The following is an 18,596-nucleotide window of genomic DNA, read 5'->3' as shown; positions in this document are numbered from 1 at the left end:
CTGGATTTCGTCCAGAAAAGATAAACTATACAAAATTATCTAATAAGGTCACAAAGTACTATGTATGCTTTCTTTCTAAAAAACAAAACAATAACCAATTTCTTCAAACATCCAGCAATGCCAGAGCTGCCAGGACAGGGCCTACAAAGAAGCAAGCTTTACTGCCCCCTGCAGGCTGCTGCTGAAGGAGCGAGCCATCTTATTTACCTAACTGCCAGGAAATTCCCCCAGGGAATCACTCCCTTCGCAGGATCCTTTATCTCCAGGAAGAAGGAAGGTTCCACTAAAAGTGTTTTCTAGAAGACAACATCTAAGAACAGTCACTGTTATTAATAATTGTGAAAATCTGGAAACAACCAAAATGTCCAACAATAGATTAGTCAAATTGATTATTATAATATATTCGTAAGAAAATTACATGACCAGATGAAGTCATAAATTTGAAAAATATTTAACGACATGAAAATTCTTACAATATAAATATTAAGTGAAAAAATAAGATGCAATACAATATGTGGGGTTGTGAGTGTACTTTTTTTTAAAATCAGATGTGTGTAGAAAAAGAAATCTGTAAGGAAACACACCAAAACTGGAAGTTGCTATTTCTGAGTTCTGAGATTAAAGATGATCTTTAACTTTCTTCCTTATACTTTACTATGTTTTCAAAATGTTCTACGTTGAACATATTACCTTTTAAGTCAGAAAATCAGAAAGTGTTATTCTTTAAAATACTTGTATTTTGACCTTCCCATTCTAACGTTCTCCCATTTCCAAACAAACAGATATTTAATGAGATTAACAAGTTGACAGCACAGAACGTCAGACCTTGAGAAGCACAACAAAGGACAAGTAAATGTCAATATGAAGGAGCAAACACATAAACTCTAAATTTAAAAAAAAAAAAAAAAGAGGAAGCAACAGGTGTGCTGGGACAAAAATCAGAAAGAAAGAAAGGAGAGTTCTTGGATCAACTTGGATGAACACCAAAACACCAAAGGGAGAAGCCATCCCCAACCTCAGGGTAACTCTGGGAGAAAAAAAAGTACAAAAATTAATTTAGCCAATGTCACACTTTCTTAAGATCAGCCCAGGGGCAGGGGAGGTGGCAATTATAGGAAATAAATACAGTTGATCCTTGAACAATATGGGTTTGAAGTGTGCAGGTCCACTTACATGTGGATTTCTTTCAGTAGTAAATACGACAGTACTACACAATCTGAGGTTAGTTGAATCCACTGAGGCAGTACTGTGGATACAGAAGGACGACTGTAAATTATACTTGGGCTTTTGACTGTGCAGAGGGTCAGCACCCCTAATCACCACCCTCCCCCCCACACGTTGTTCAAGGGTCGCCTGTATTTGGAATTACACCTAATAACTTCATCTTACCAACCACTCTGAACTTCTACTTTTCACCTGGGTGCATTAACTGCTACTGGTAATCAATAAGCTATTCAATTTAAAAGCAAAAACAAATACATTTTGTTTCTATGTCTGTTTTTAAAGAATCCTTGGAAAATATCCAGAAACTGAATTAAATCATATTCATTTGCTAATGAAGACTATCAATTAAGTAGGCTACTCTACCTGTGTTTCCCTTTTCATCTTCTCGTATGTGAAGATCCTTCATAGATGTCTCCAATTCTAGAAGATCTCTTAGGTCTTCCTTGTATACTTCTATATAAGACACTTTTATCTTAGAGTCAATGCTAAGATTTTCAGAGATGTTTTGAAATATTTCTTGGATAGCACGAGGAATGATACCTTTTTGACCCTCCACAACTGAAGCTGAAAATTTAGAGAAAGAAAGCACATCTGAAATTTAAGATATAAGAAAAGCTACAATCAATAAATTTATTTTCTCAAATTTCTATTATAAATTTTTTAAATAGAAAAATAAAACATTTTTTCCTATAAAGTTCAGAAGTGAAAGTTTTCACATGCATGCTCTTACTCAAACTTCATTCATGCATTCATTAAATATTTATATAGTACCTACTATGTGCCAGGCAGTATTCTAGGACCCTAGGAACCATCAGTGAACAAAACAAGGAAAAGATCCCTGCCCTTAAGGAACTGTACTAGGAGAGACAGACAACAGCTAAAAACAATAAGTGAATTATATAGTATATTAAAAGGCATTAAGTATGCCTGGAGAAAAAAATAGGGCAAGGTAAGGGGGACTGGAAGTGTTAAGTGTATTTGATGGTAAGTGCTTGTAACTTTAAATAGGAAAGTCATGATGGGTGGGCATCACGGAGAAGCTGACCTTTGAGCAGAAACTTGATAGACGAGGCAGAGGAGCCATGTAAGTATATGAATGTCCCAGAACAGCAAGCGCAAAGGTGCTAAAACGGTGATCCATAAACAAGGAGGCCATTGTAGTTGGAGCAGAGGGAGGAAGGGGAGAGTAGCAGGGCATGAGGTCAGAGAGGTGACAGAAACAAGACCATGTAGGTCCTTGTAGACCACGATAGACTTTAGGTTTCTGGGTGAGGTGAGAGCCACTGGAGCAGAGCAGTAACTTGGGATTTAAAAGAGACCACTCTGGGGCTTCCCGGGGCTTCCCTGGTGGCGCAGTGGTTGAGAGTCCGTCTGCCGATGCAGGGGACACGGGTTCGTGCCCCGTTCCGGGAAGATCCCACATGCCGCAGAGCGGCTAGGCCCGTGAGCCATGGCCGCTGAGCCTGCGCGTCCGGAGCCTGTGCTCCACAACTGGAGAGGCCACAACAGTGAGGCCCGCGTACAGCAAAAAAAAAAAAGAGAGAGAGAGACCACTCTGCCGCATTTTGCCTCAATCATAGAAGGGTAGGGGCAGAAGTGGGGAGATCACTTAGGAGACCAGTGCACTAATCCAAGAGTCTAGAGGGTTCAGGGGAGAGGTGGACATGACGGTGACATAAGGTTAGCAGTAGAGAAAGGTGAGAAGTGACCAGATTCTGGATTTATGTTGAAGGCAGAGCCATTAAGATTCCCTGACAGATTGGATATGGAATGTGACAGAAAGTGATGAGTCAAGGATGACTCCAAGATTTTGTCTCGAGCCAGTGGAGTTGCCATCAACTGATATAGGGAAGAGTGTGTGTTGAGTTGGTTTAAGGGGAAAATGTCAGAAGTTCATTTTAAGGTAAGTTCATTACCTATTAAGTTTGAGGTATACAATTGGGAAGGTTGAATAGGCAGTTGGATATATGAGACTAGAGTACAAGACAGTCATCTGGACTGGAGGTAAAAACCTGGAAGCTACATATAGATGGTATTTAATGTCATAGGGCTGGATGAGACCAAGGGGAAAAGTTGAGAGTCAGGAAAGAAGAACACCAAAGATTGAGCCCTGGGCACTTCATCATTTGTTGGTTCACTTATCAGGAACCAGCAGGAGAGCATGAGGAGAGACCAGTTAAGTAGGAGGAAACTAAGAATGTGGTGGCCTGGAAACCAATTGGAGAGTATGCATCAAATTTGCTGAAAGGCCTCTTTGATGAGAATTGACCACTAAATTTAGTAAAGTGAAGGTCATTTGTGATATCTTGACAATTGCAGTGTCAGTGGTAGTGGAGGTGAAAGTCTGAACTGAGTGAGTGTAAGAAAGACAGAGAAGAGAACTGACACCACGAGTCACAGATAATACCTTCAAGGTTCTGCTGCAAAGAGGAGCAGAGAGAAGTGGGGTGGTGGATGGCAGCGAAAGTGGGTAAAACAGAGGGGAAGTGAGAAATGTAACTAATTATTTTAAGATACAATAAAGACTGATTTACCCAGCATTCTCTCAATTATTAACACTAAAAGACTATTAAAAATCACATCATTGTAATTGATGAAAAACTGTATTCACAATGTAATTGTGAATATCAATGTAATTAATGAAAAACTGTGATCACTGTTTATGATTATTCACTGTTTAAAATGTCATGTGAGCAATGATTTTTAAATTTGATAATGCCTCATTTCCTTAAGTTGAGCAAATTGGTCCTCTAGAATACTATGACAATGTTAACCAGCACAGCTTTTTTGGAGAAACATTAGTATCAATAGTATTAAAAGCTTAAACGTGATCACCCTTTGACTCAGATATAGTCCTAAAGAAATACATATATACATACCCAAAGGTGTTGTATAAGGATCAGTAAAAAGTTCTTGTAATTGATAAAAAATTCCAAACACTAATAAATCCATTAGTAGGAGAATGGTTAACAATGGTATACCATGCAACTATTGTTAAACAGATGTCTAAGATCCATAAAGTTAAAAAAAGCAACTGCAGAGCAAATTCATTTGCATAAAAGAAAACAAACATATCTATGCAAAGAATATTTTTGAAAAAATTCACAAAAAATGGTGGTTACCTCTGGGAAGTCAGAACAGGGAGAAAAAGAAAGGAAAACCTTTACTTTTATCTTATGGTTGTAATATCTGAATTTTTACCTTTAGAAATAAATATATATAGTCTAAAAATAAAAGTTTTAAATATAAATAACTTAAAAATAAACTAAATATACTGTATAGAATTAGAAGCAGCACAAAAAAAAAGCTTACAATCAAATGACATGACAATGAAAAAAACTAAATGATATTTATATAACAGTTTAAGGCAAAAATAAAAGATTTAATAAGAAAATATTTATTGAAAACCCCAGGAATGCAATAGGCATAGTGGCACCAGTGAAGTTCAAAATAGGTACAGGTAGTACCTAAAATATCTAAAATATCTCTCGTTAGATCATTTATTATGGTCTGGGGAGAATCCCAATCATTGGAATGCAACTCATTTATGTTAGCAAGAACCCTTTTAAAAAAATTATTTGTGTCATATTTCTTCACATTTAGCCAAAAAGCATGTTTTGAGATTTCTGGGATGGAAAGGTACAGGTAGTTGGAGGGTAAACAGGCATAAGAAAGGGACAGGGGAGCAAGCCAGGGTCTAATGGCAACAAAGGACGCGTGCAGAAGAGAGGTACAGAAAGACCCGTTCTGCCCAAGCCAAGACCTCAATCCAGGAATGAGGAAGGGAACATCTCTACACCTCTTCTCCTCCATCACTTCCACAAAGCAGAACACAGATTAACACAATAACATGAATGAATAGAAATGCATACAAGAGACTCAGATATTTGTACACCAATGTTCATAGCAGCATTAGTCACAATAGCCTAAAAGGGAATACAATTCAAGTGTCCATCAACAGTTGAATGGATAAACAAAAGATGACTTATACATACAACGGAAAATCATTCAGTCATAAAAAGGAATGAAGTTCCAATACATGCTACAACATGTAGGATATCCTTAGATACATTGTGCTAAGTACAGAAGCCAGACATAGGAGGACAAATACTGTATGATTCCACTTCTATGAAATATCTAGAAGAAGCAAACTTACAAAGAAAGTAAATTCGAGGTTACCAGGGGATGGTGGGGGGAGGACAGTTATTGCTTAATGGGTACAAAGCTTCTATCAGGGAGATGAAAAATTTTGGAAAGAGCAGTGATGGTTACAAAACACTGTGAATATACTTAATGTCACAGAACTGTACTCTTAAAAATGGTTAAAATGGTAAATTTTGTTTTACATTTATTTATTTAACCGCAATTTTTAAAATAGTAAGAAAAATGTACAGATAAAATTTAGAATAAGTAAAAGAATAAACTGGACTTAAATAAGTTTCTGTAGGCCAATTTAGAAACCTGCCCACCATTTTTAGCATTGTTTCATGGAAAATATATTCCAAGCTACAAAAGGGTGGCTTACAAATGAACCTTAAAAACAACTTGCTTCCAAGTTGAAGATTACCAATATTCAGATTTTTGGCAACAAACATCCTGAAAATCTGAACCTTACTAACTTGGACCACCTTTGATTGCCATCATGTAGCAAATATGGGAAGCTGCAGGTTTTTCCAGTACAAGAGAAAGTGAAAATGCCTTTTGGAGAGCTTCCAGGAACTAGCCAATAGTACTATCTATAAACTCCAGCATATATTGAATATATGCATTCTAGATTAGCCAGAATATGAGGCTGATCAGAAATAGCTCATTCATTTCCCAGTTCAACAGATACCAAGGCACAGTAACTCAAAAGACTTAAAAAAAAAAAGCTGAATTACAAATAATATTTACAAATAAAGCTTCAAAATGTATTCTGGTAACCTAAAGATCACATTTTCACTGTCACTCTTATATTCCTGAAAGACTATTTCAGAGAGAAAAACTGTAAAGTTTTATACTTTAATAGCCATCATTTAGCTCTTATACACTATTTAAAGAGTATGCAAATGAAAGTTTTTAGAGAGGATTACACCTGGTAAAAGTTGGTAAATCCAAGGTTCTGAAAAGCAGGGAAATGAATAGTAGTTTAAATAAGCATCATATTGAAAAATAAGAGATTTTCATTTACCACAGTGCCTAACATGGTACTCTAGCCACTGCAAAAACTCAATAAATTATTTATTGGAGAAAAAAACTACATTATTTGCATCGTCAATAATCAAACAGCAGATGACTGACCCAGAATTGGTGTCATACAGATAGCCTGGGAAATCAAAAATGCTATTTTCACAAATACACCAAGAAATGTAACTTCAAACAACAAAGTGCAATTTTTCACTTATCAGATAGTGAAAAAAAATTTCGGATTTATGGTTTCCAGTAACTGGCAAGGATATGAGCAAATAAATGGGTTTAACATATTGGTGGCAGGATATAAACTGGTACACCCTTTTGGATAATTTGTCAGTATCTATCCACATTTTAAATGTGCATACCCATTACTCAACAAATCTACTTCTAGGAATCTATTCTACAGAAATACTAACAAATGGATGCAAAGTTAAATGTATAAAGATATATACATTGTAACTTTTTATAACAGTAAAAATCAAAACCAACCATTAATCCTGTCCATTAATACTGGAATGGATGAACTATGATCCTTTCAAACTATGGAACATTATATGTACAGCCAAAATAAATGAGGTGAAATTCTATGACCCAAATGGAAAGAAATGAAATGTATTTTACATCGTTAAATGCAAAAAGAAAGTTACAGAATCACAGGTATGAAATACCTCATCAAACAATTAAACTAACAACAAAAAAACCAAAAAACTACATGTGTGAGTACTTGTAATATACCTAGAAAAATGTCTAGAGGACTCTGAATGTACACATCAAACTGTTATTTCCTGGGAATGAGAGGAGCTTTCATTTGTTTAATTAGATTTCTTAAGCATCACTTGCAATTCTTTTTATTTTTTTTTATTTATTATTATTGTTTTTGCGGTACATGGGCCTCTCACCGTTGCGGCCCCTCCTGTTGCGGAGCACAGGCTCCAGACGCGCAGGCTCAGCGGCCATGGCTCACGGGCCCAGCCGCTCCGCGGCACGTGGGATCCTCCCGGACCGGGGCACGAACCCACATCCCCTGCATGAGCAGGCGGACGCTCAACCACTGCGCCACCAGGGAAGCCCGCAATTCTTTTTAAAATGAACATTAATTTTTTTTAACTAGCAGAAAAAAACATCAAAAACTCTTCCTAATGGTGATTTATTTCTTTTGGTATGAAGTATTTTAGAGCAGCTAAAATATTTTAGGACAATAGATAACTTTAGTAACCTTTTCCCTTAAGGAATTAAAATTGTATTCATGGCCTCTTAAAAATAAAACAATATAGCTGTAAGTATGTGACCAAGCTGTGAAAATTGTTAAGGGAGTAGAACTTAAAAGTTCTCATCACAATGGGCTTCCCTGGTGGCGCAGTGGTTGAGAGTCCGCCTGCCGATGCAGGGAACACGGGTTCGTGCCCCGGTCCGGGAAGATCCCACATGCCGTGGAGCGGCTGGGCCCGTGAGCCATGGCCGCTGAGCCTGCGCGTCCAGAGCCTGTGCTCCGCAACGGAAGGGGCCACAACAGTGAGAGGCCCGCGTACCGCAAAAAAAAAAAAAAAAAAAGAACAAAAGTTCTCATCACAAGAAGAAAAATGTAACGGAGGTGACTGATGTTAACTGAACTTACTGTGGTAATCATTTTGCGATATATAGATATATCAAACTATTATGCTGTATACTTTGGACTAATACAATGTTACATGTCAATTATATCTCAAAACTGGGGAAAAACAGCAAAGGGCTGAATACTGAACATTGTCTTAAACGTCTTTCCTCAAGCAAATATAATCATAAATTGTTTAATGAAACTTCAATATTTAAAACAAATCTTTCAAAGATGATGATCTTATGAACACATCTGTTATCCTATTAATTATTTCATTCATTTAATATGCTAAGCACCTACTATGTGTCAGGCACTGTGGTATTTCAGCTTCTTTCTACTGTCTCAAATAAGTCAAAGAGTATGAGAATCTTACCAACATGGCCTCCTCCAATGGTGTATGTCTTCCCAGATCCAGTCTGTCCATAGGCAAAAACGGTTGCGTTATAGCCCTCGATGAGTGACAACACTAGTGGCTTTATACAGGTATTATAAACTTCATCTTGAGTGGAATTTTTGCCAAAAACAAAATCAAAAGTAAAGACTCTATCTCTCCCAATGATAACTTGTTGGGTGTTTGGAATAACTCTCACACAAGCTTGATGATTATGAAGAACTTCTTTGCACAGCAGAGGTCTAATTCTTACAGCAACTTTTACTGGTATTTCTTCCATGGCAGCTTAGATTTTACTAAATAGATTTTCTACTTAATATTCAGTATCTAGTGTGAGAAACATCCATTTTACGTAAGATCTGGACCCCTGTGTATCAAAATAAAAACAAAATTTAGTTATTGACTTCTCTATCCTAATAAACTAAGCAACTTCTAAAGCAAAGTCAATTAAAGCAGGTTTGGTTCTAATATAAGATAGCTACAAAGAGTAAATCTGTCTTGAAAAAGTATACCTATAATTTATAGATGAAATGATATGATGTCTGGATTTGCTGCAAAATAATTTAGGGGATGGGAGACTTGAGTTGGTAAATGATGAAGCAAAGTGTTAAGTGCATGGGATTCCATTATGCCATTCTTTCTATAGTGGTAATATGTTTCCCAGCTCATTAATCTAAATACTAAATAATTGAGGAATTAGAAACATAAGGCAAGGACTTCCCTGGTGGCACAGTGGTTAAGAATCCACCTGCCAATGCAGGGGACACGGGCTCGAGCCCTGGTCTGGGAAGACTCCACATGCCGCGGAGCAACTAAGCCTGTGCACCACAGCTATTGAGCCCCCGTGTCACAACTACTGAAGCTCGCGTGCCTAGAGCCCGTACTCTGCAACAAGAGAAGCCACCACAATGTGAAGCCCGCGCACCACAACAAAGAGTAGCCCCCGCATTCAGCAACTAGAGAAAGCCCGTGCAGCAACGAAGACCCAACTCAGCCATAAATAAATAAATTAATTAAAAAGAAACATAAGGCAAGGAAATAATTGGGTAATTGTACATGTACACAAGTAGTGCAAAGCAAACCCTTAGATTTTACATCTATGTACTGAAAAATAACATCTCCTCTTTGTCGCAAATGTTAGAAATCAATCCATGAAAATAGTTTTAAGGATTTCTATAAGTCAATGTAAATTTAAAACTAAATTTTCTATTCAAAAATAACCAAAACTAACAGAAAAACTGCTGTTCCACTCCTACATTACATGGTACTTATTCCTGAAGATCTCTGGTGGAATTAATACATTAAAAATTATATTGGGGGACTTCCCTGGTGTCCAGTGGTTAAGAATCCACCTTCTGGGCTTCCCTGGTGGCACAGTGGTTAAGAATCTGCCTGCCAATGCAGGAGACACGGGTTCGAGCCCTGGTCCAGGAAGATCCCACATGCCGCAGAGTAACTAAGCCCATGTGCCACAACTACTGAGCCTGTGAGCCTAGAGCCCGTGCTCTGAAACACGAGAAGCCACTGCAATGAGAAGCCCGTGCATGGCCAACAAAGAGTAGCCCCCACTCACCATAGCTAGAGAAAGCCCGCGTGCAGCAACGAAGACCCAACGCAGCCAAAAATAAATAAATAAAATAAATTATTTTAAAAAACAAACAGAAAAGAATCTGACTTCCAATGCAGGGGATGAAAGTTCGATCCCTGGTCGGGGAATTAAGATCCCACACACCATGGGCAACTAAGCCCGTGCACCACAACTACAGAGCCCATGCACTCTGGAGCCTGCTCGTCACAACTGCTGAACCTGTGTGTCCCAACGAACAATGCCATGTGCCGCAACTAAGAACCAATGCCGCCAAAAGTAAAATAAATAATTTTTTTTTAATTTCAGGGACAATGTTTTAAAAAAATTAAATTGGTAGCTATACTTACAATGAACAACCTGAAAAATAAATTAAGAAAACAATTCCATTTATAATAGCATTACAAAGAATCAAATAAATTTAGGAATAAATTTAACAAAAGATGTGTAAAACTTACACTCTGAAAACTACAAAATATTGCTGAAAGTAAAGAAGATTTAAATAAATGGAAAAACACATCATGTTCATGGATTGGAAGACTTAACATATTAATTAAAATGGCAATATTCCCCAAATTGATCTAAAGAGTCAACAGGATGCTTATCAAAATCCCAGCTGACTTCTTTGTAGAAACTGACAAGCTGATCCTAAAATTCATATGGAAGTTCAAGGGACATAGAATAGCCAATACAATAATGAAAAAGAACATAGAGGACATACTTCCCCAATTTTAAAACCAGGCAACAGTAATCAAGACAGTGTGGTACTGGCATATGACAGACTTAAAGATCAATGGAAAAGAACTGAGAATACAGAAATAAATCGTCACATTTATGGGCAACTGATTTTCAACAACAGTGTCAACACAATTCAATGGGGGAAAGATAGTCTTTTCAACAAGTGGTCAAGGGACTACTGGATATCCACATGCATAAGAATGAAGTTGTACTTCTATCTCACATCGTATACAAAAGTTAATTCAGAACGGTTCATAGGACTTCCCTGGTGACACAGTGGTTAAGAATCTGCCTGCCAATGCAGGGGACACGGGCTCGAGCCCTGGTCTGGGAAGATCCCATATGCTGCAGAGCAACTAAGCCCATGCACCACAACTACTGAGCCTGCAAGCCACAACTACAGAGCCCGTGCACGACAACTACCGAAGCCCACATGCTCTAGGGCCCGCATGTCACAACTACTGAGCCTGCGTGCTGCAACTACTGAAGCCTACTCGCTGAGAGCCCGTGCTCCACAACAAGAGAAGCCACCACAATGAGAAGCCTTCTCACTGCAACGAAGAGTAGCCCCTGCTTGCTGCAACTAGAGAAAGCCCGCACACAGCAACAAAGACCCAACACAGCCAAAAAATAAATAAAACTTAAAAAATAAATACTCAAAAATGTTTAAAAAAACAAAACAAATCAAAAATGTTCATAGACCTAAATGTAAGAGTTGAAACTATAAAAGTCTTAAAAGAAAACACAGGGGTAAGTCTTTGTAATCTTGTATTTGGCAATGGTTTCTCATTTATGACACCAAAAGCAAAAGCAATAGCCATGAGCAGTAAAAGGAAAAGTATATAAAATGAACTTAATCAAATTTAAAAGTTTTGTGCCTCAAAGGATACCACTAAGAAAGTGAAAAGACTACTTGCTGTGAATAGCAGCAGTATTCACAATAGCCAAGACATGGAAACAACCTAAATGTCCATAGACAGATGAATGGATAAAGGAGATGTGGTACATATAAACAATGGAATACCGCTCAGCCATAAAAAAGAATGAAATAAGGCCATTTGCAGCAACATGGATGGACCTACAGATTATCATACTAAGTAAGTCACACAGAGAAAAACAAATACCATATGATATCACTTGTATGTGGAATCTAAAATATGACACAAATGAACTTATCTATGAAACAGAAACAGACTCAGAGACCTAGAGAACAGACCTGTGATTGCCAAGGTGGAGGGAGGATGGGGGAGGGACAGAGTGGGAGTGTGAGGTTAGTAGATGCAAACTATTATGTATAGGATGGATAAACAACAAGGTATTACCATATAGCACAGGGAACTATATTTAATATCCTGTGATTAAACCATAATGGAAAAGAATACAAAAAAGAATGTGTGTGTGTGTGTGTGTGTGTGTGTGTGTGTGTGTGTGTATATATATATATATATATAAATAACTGAATCACTTTGCTGTAGAGCAGAAATTAACACCACATTGTAAATCAACTATACTCCAATAAAAATTTTTTAAAAGAAATACAATATTGTAACATAAAAAAAAGAAAGTGAAGATTATTCACTGAATAGGACAAAATATTTACAAGTCATATATCTAATAAGGATTTGTATCCAGAATATACAAAGAACTATTACAACTCAATAGTAAAAAGATAACCAAATTTAAAAGTGGGCAAAGGTGGGCTTCCCTTGTGGCACAGTGGTTAAGAATCTGCCTACCAACGCAGGGGACACGGGTTTGAGCCCTGGTCCGGGAAGATCTTGCATGCCACGGAGTAACTAAGCCCGTGCGCCACAACTACTGAGCCCATGTGCCACAACTACTGAGCCTGTGCTCTAGAGCCTGTGCACCACGACAAGAGAAGCCACTGCAATGAGAAGCCCGTGCACTGCAACAAAGACCCAATGCAGCCAAAAATAAATAAATAAAATAAAATTTTTTAAAAGTGGGCAAAGGATCGGAAAAGACAGTTCTTCAAAGATGATATAAAAATGGTCAATAAGCAAATGCAAAGATGCTCAACATCATTAGCTATGGGGGAAATGTAATCAAAACCACAGTGAGATACCACTTCACTCCCACTAACACAACTATACTAAAAAAGACAGATCATAATAAGTGTTAGCAACAAGGGAGAGAATATGGAAACCTGATGGGAATGTAAAATGATGCAGCCACTTTGGAACAGTCTGGCAGTTCCTCAAAAAGTTAAATACAGAGTTATCATTTGACCCAGCAACTCTGCTCTTAGGTATATACCTTAAAGAAATGAAAATATATGTTCACATAAAAACTTGTACATGAATGCTCACAGTCTTGGTAGCATTACGCTTACACCATATACAAGTTTTTTAAAAAGTGACAAACAAGTAATCTATGTCTAAATGCAGATGAAAAATAATCAGTTTGCGATGGGACTGGGCTCTTTGGAGAAGAGTCTTGAACACTATCATTAAGTAACCTAGCAGACTAATGGACTAAAATAACATTTTCAGCACTACATGCAATGGTATGTTAATTAAGACATATCTAATACTCACTAGCCTTTTTAAAAAACTCTTTAGCAATACTGTGAATTTATAATTTTGTGAGTGGACAGTCTGCAAAAGTTCACAATAACAGAAAAACATTTACATCACTCTACTGAGAGTCAAAGGGAGTAAAAAAATATCAGCTCCCCTGTGCTGTAAAATCCCAAAACAGAGTCAACAAACTATCTTTAATGGCCAAAGAGATGCACCTAACCTTGGCAGTTTTAATCATTCTAGTGAAATTCTGCACTGAAAAAATAAATACTCATAAATATGGTAAATCTTTTCCTGGATAATAAAAGACTCTACAATCATTTGGTACTGGAAATTTTTCCAAAGAAACTACAGGGATGTAGTATGACTTGATTCTTCCAAATGTCTCTGAACACCTATATTAGGAGTTTTTATCATACAGATTAGTTTATTTTTTTATATATAAATTTTATTTATTTATTTATTTTTGGCTGCATTGGGTCTTTGTTGCTGCACGTGGGCTTTCTCTAGTTGCAGCGAGCAGGAGCTACTCTTTGTTGCGGTGCGCAGGCTTCTTATTGCAGTGGCTCCTCTTGTTGTGGAGCACCGGCTCTAGGCATGTGGGCTTCAGTAGTTGTGGCACACAGGCTCTAAAGTGCAGGCTCAATAGTTGTGGTGCAAGGGCTTAGTTGATCTGCAGGCATGTGGGATCTTCCCGGACCAGGGCTCGAGCCCATGTGCCCTGCATTAGCAGGCAGATTCTTAACCACTGAGCCACCAGGGAAGCCCCTATTTCTTTTTTTTTAATACCATCACCTTAAAACAAGTCATGGTCTATGTTAAGCTAAACCTAACTACTTCCAATGAAACTGTTAATAAAAGGTGCCAAGTGTAATTGAGATGTTTTCATTTTCTTGTTGTTTTTTTTTTTTAAATAGGGGTATCTATAAACAATCTGCTACAAAGGCAATAGAAATTCACCTACTCTAATCACTAAAAAACCTATAAGGGCCCATAAACATATAGCTTGCAAAAAATCAATATACAAGAATTACGTTTAGGGAGTTCTCTGGCGGTCCAGTGGTTAAGACTCTGGGCTTTCACTGCTGTGGGCGGGGATTCAACCCCTGGTGTGGGAACTAAGATCCCACAAGCCCTGCGGCACGGCCAAAAAATAAATAAAAAGTAAATTTAAAAAAGAATTTAGGGCTTCCCTGGTGGCGCAGTGGTTGAGAATCCGCCTGCTGATGCAGGGGTCACGGGTTCGTGCCCTGGTCCGGGAGGATCCCACATGCCGCGGAGCGGCTGGGCCCGTGAGCCATGGCCGCTGAGGCTGCGCGTCCGGAGCCTGTGCTCCGCAACGGGAGAGGCCACGACAGTGAGAGGCCCGCGTACCACTAAATAAATAAATAAATAAATAAAAATAATAATTAAAAAAATAAAAAAGAATTTACATGTCTTTTTAAAAATCCATAGCACTTATACTTCTTCAGATTCTGATCAATTACAGATATCAGAAGCGTACGTATTAATCTCACCAATCAATGTAAAGAAAGGTGAAATCTGATTGGCTGGCATACTCAATGGAGTTTTGAAATCTGAGCAAAGGAAGGAGAAATATTTGATCACTAATGCCATGTCGTTGATGAGAAAAGTGTCTCCAAATACCGTTGCCATCCTGTGCCCTTGGCTTTTCAGAAGTAGTGACTGTCTAAAAATTGTAGTTTGTAAGTAATATTTTTCGTAAGAAACTTTCTGGCAAATGGATAGTGAATTTCATAGGATCTCAGAAAAGGCCCCAAATGCATAAAGAACAGATGGAGAAGAGAGGAAGCAAACAGGGGAAACAACAAAGATTTTTAAAGTTGGAGTGGGCGAAGTTTTATTTTTAAAGTGTTTCAAAGAAAGAATCTGGGCACCCTTTCTTTCTCAATTGTCACCTGCTCTAAGGGAGGGGTCTTTCAGACTTCCGCAGAACTTAGAATGCCCCGAAGTTTCAACATCCCGCAATGGAAAAAGGAGGCCTGTGACAAAACGAAACCCCCAAGGAAGGTGGGCCTTTCCATCCCTCTTCAGATACCACAGTTAGAAGCATGAAAACAAGAAATACACAGGATCCGATTCAGTGAGGCTCGGTCCGGGGTTCCCGGGGTACCCGCGCGTTCCTCTTCCCCAAGCCCTTCTACCTCAAGGGGCACCCAACTTACCCGGGCCGCTCGCCTGGGAGTCCCAGCATAGGCCCAGGCCCCTCAGGCGCAGTGCTCCGCCTTGCGGGCGCTCCAACCGCCCTCCCCGCCAGCCGAGCCGCAGCGGCTCCCAATCCCCCGGCCGGCCCCTCTCCTCCCAACGGCCGGCCGGGGACACAGGCTCAGAGAGCTGGCCGGCGCCGCACCAGGCCCGACTCCGCCAGCCCGGCCCGGCTCGCCTGTCACTCACTGACCGGTTCGAGAAACCCCAGTCTCCCGCGGCTAGCGCAGCGCAGGACTCTTCGCCTTCACTTCGCACCACCTCGCCGCAGCTAACGCCTCAGCCCGCGCCTTTTGTTGTCGAGGGTTCTCCCGGCAACCGGCAAAACCCGCGCTGACGCGCCCCCGCCCCTCAGGGCGGCCGGAAGCTCCCCAGACCCCGCCCCAGCCCTCCAAGCCCCGCCCGTGACCCCGCCCCGTCAGGGAGGAGCCTAGAGCCGCCTGGAGGCCCCGCCTCCCAGATTAGCTCCAAAGTAAATACTACCCAGGGACCCCTCTCATAGTGCTGAGCCAGAGAACTCTCCAGGATGAGATTCACATTGCTTTCAATATTTTAGCTACCAATTCCATTTATTTTTATTGAAGTTAACTTCGCATAACATAACATGAACAGTTTTATAGTGTACAATTCAGTGGCATTTTAGACATTCACAATGTTGTGCAACCATCACCTCTATTTCCAAAACATTTTCATCACCCCAAAAGGAAAGCCTCATACCAGTTAGCAGTTACTCCCATTCCTCTCTTCCCCAGCCACTGGCGACCACTAATCTGCTTTCTGTTTCTATGGATTTACCTGTTCTGGGCATTTCATAGTCATAGAATCATACAATTTGTGGCCTTGTGTCTGGCTTCTTTTGCTAAACATTTCCCAGGTTCACCCATGTTGTAGCACGTATCAGAACTTTAATTCCTTTTTATGGATGAATAATATTACGTTATGTGGACATACCACATTTTATTTATCCATTCATCAGCCGAGGGATATGTGGGTCGTTTCCACTTTGGGGATAATATGAATAATGCTGCTATTAACATCATGTACAAGTATCTGTTTAATATTTTGTTTTGTTTTTTTCAGTTCTTCTGGGTATAGACCTAGGAATGAAATTGCTGGGTCATATGGTAATTCTATGTTTAACTTTTCCAATTTACTTTTAAATGCCTCAATGCCTCCCATTTTTAATAACACCATCTAAGCATCTTCAAAAAGCAGTCCTTCTCTCATAAAACTTAAAAGTGAAAGCGGGAAAAAAAGCTGCTTAAATTATTAAATTGAATTATTTTGAATTTTTAAAATCCAAAGATGTGAATTTGTTAATTATGTTGCACTTTTAGAATTTTTTTTTTTTTTAAGTTGCCCATCATGACTGGTCTGCTGACAAAACTGCAATGAATAACAGTAACAATTTAGGTTTGGGAATTCCCAGGAAGATTAGGCAGCAAGTTTCAGGAGGCCACATGTCTGCAGATGAGGTCAGCAAATGCCTAACAGGATTGGAATGGGACATTTCCTGTTGCCCCCAAATTGGTGTCTTGAGTCAGAAGTTGAAGAGAAGGGGTCACTTAAGTTCCCCACATTGTAAAGTAGACACCAGTCATTATCACCTCCTTCACCCCCACGATTTACAGCAGAACAAAATTAATTCCATTCCAACTCCAATCCTATCTCCTTTTATAGCCCTTATAAAGAGGGACTTGGGGTGTTGAAAGAGAGTCATAGGGTCTTGGTCCTTGTGGAGTGGGGAATAGAGGGTTCACAAGTAAGAGGCATCTCTCTTAAGTCAAAGGAGGCTCTAAGAGTGACCTGGAGAGCCTGGGGGAGCGGCACAAAGGGGAAACTGGCCTTCTGGTTGGACAGGGCTAGGGGAAGAGGCTGCATGTGCCTCTCTATACTGAAGCAAAGCAATTGGATAGCAGTGCAGGGAGGGCACTGGAGTGGAGCAGCCTGCACTCTCACCATTTGGCAGGGCAAGAACCTGTGATTTTCCTGTGTTTCCCGTCTTGCCCTCACAAATCCTTCCTGCACACCTGCTATAGTGATCTATGCAGGACACAAACTTGACCACAAATCTGCCCTTTGCCTATACCATTTCTGTGACATCATGGAGAATATTACTACTTAGCAGCTGGAATGAGAAATCCATGTAGAGAGAGAGACTTCTTTTGCTGAGAAGATGCTTTGCCAGCCTACACCCAGGTGGAAGTTAAGTCTCCTGGGTTTGACCTTTGGTAGGTACCTAGGCTTCAGAGAAGAAGATGGTGTTGCGCATATGAACCAGGAGAATTATTTGACTGCTCTTGAGAAGGAATGAGAAAGATGGAGGAAGCCCAAGATGCTGGGAAGAAGCTGAATCAGAGAGAGGGAAAGGATAGCTGATAAAGGAATTCCAGGGAGAACAGAAATGGCTAATGGAGATCTTTAGGTTGCATGCTGTGAGGAAGGTGAACCTCTTCCTCTCTCTCCCCTGCAAAATCTTCAGTAAAGTCTACATTGCTAACCAAGGTATTTGTGACAGAGGATTGTTTGTAGCAACTTAAAGATCTGCCAGCCCCTAAGTCAAGTCTGGTGCTGGACAAAATCACGTGAACCTAGAAGGCAGAGGATCAGAAGAAAGCTGAAGTCTGGCTTATATGTCAGTGATGTTTTACTTCACTAATAAACCAAAACAATGTAAATTAAAATGATAGGGACTTCCCTGGTGGTCCAGTGGTAAACAATCCGCCTTCCAATGCAGGGGATGCACATTCGATCCCTGGTCGGGGAACTAAGATCCCACATGCTGCGGGGCAACTAAGCCCACTTGCCACAACTACTGAGCTCATGCGCCTCAACTAGAGAGCCCACAAGCTGCAAACTACAGAGCCCACGCACTCTGGAACCCACGCAGCACAACTACAGAGCCCATGTGTCCTGGAGCCTGCGTGCCACAACTAGAGAGAGAAAACTTGCATGCCACAACTAGAGAGAAACCCACGAGCCACAACTAGAGAGAAGGTCGTACACCACAACTAGAGAGAAACCTGCATGCCACAATGAAGAGCCTGCACCACAATGAAAGATCCCGCACGCCTCAACAAAGATCCTGCATACTGCAACTAAGACCTGACGTAGCCAAAAAAT

The 18,596-nt window shown here is 39.8% G+C and overlaps 1 protein-coding gene across 11 annotated transcripts in view; it reads right to left on the bottom strand.

Moving 5' to 3' along the window:
- KIF27 (kinesin family member 27) overlaps positions 1–15,864 on the bottom strand; it is a 93,255-nt gene extending 77,391 nt beyond the window's left edge. For 4 of the 11 annotated variants that reach the window (XM_067041266.1, XM_059072284.2, XM_067041269.1 and 1 more), the window contains exons 1-3: positions 15,667–15,864; positions 8,364–8,748; positions 1,588–1,788 (exon numbers count right to left, since the gene is read on the bottom strand). In XM_067041266.1, the coding sequence (XP_066897367.1) occupies positions 1,588–1,788; positions 8,364–8,661 (499 nt within the window). In that variant the 5' untranslated portion in view covers positions 8,662–8,748; positions 15,667–15,864. The other 7 variants (XM_067041264.1, XM_059072283.2, XM_059072286.2 and 4 more) reach the window with 4 other exon arrangements.
- Between the last annotated feature and the right edge of the window lie 2,732 nt (positions 15,865–18,596).

The sequence above is a fragment of the Kogia breviceps genome, chromosome 8, assembly GCF_026419965.1.
Source record: "Kogia breviceps isolate mKogBre1 chromosome 8, mKogBre1 haplotype 1, whole genome shotgun sequence".
Taxonomy (NCBI): Eukaryota; Metazoa; Chordata; class Mammalia; order Artiodactyla; family Physeteridae; genus Kogia; species Kogia breviceps.
The sequence above is the reverse complement of the archived record's forward strand: the minus strand, read 5'-3'. Positions and strand labels throughout refer to the sequence as shown.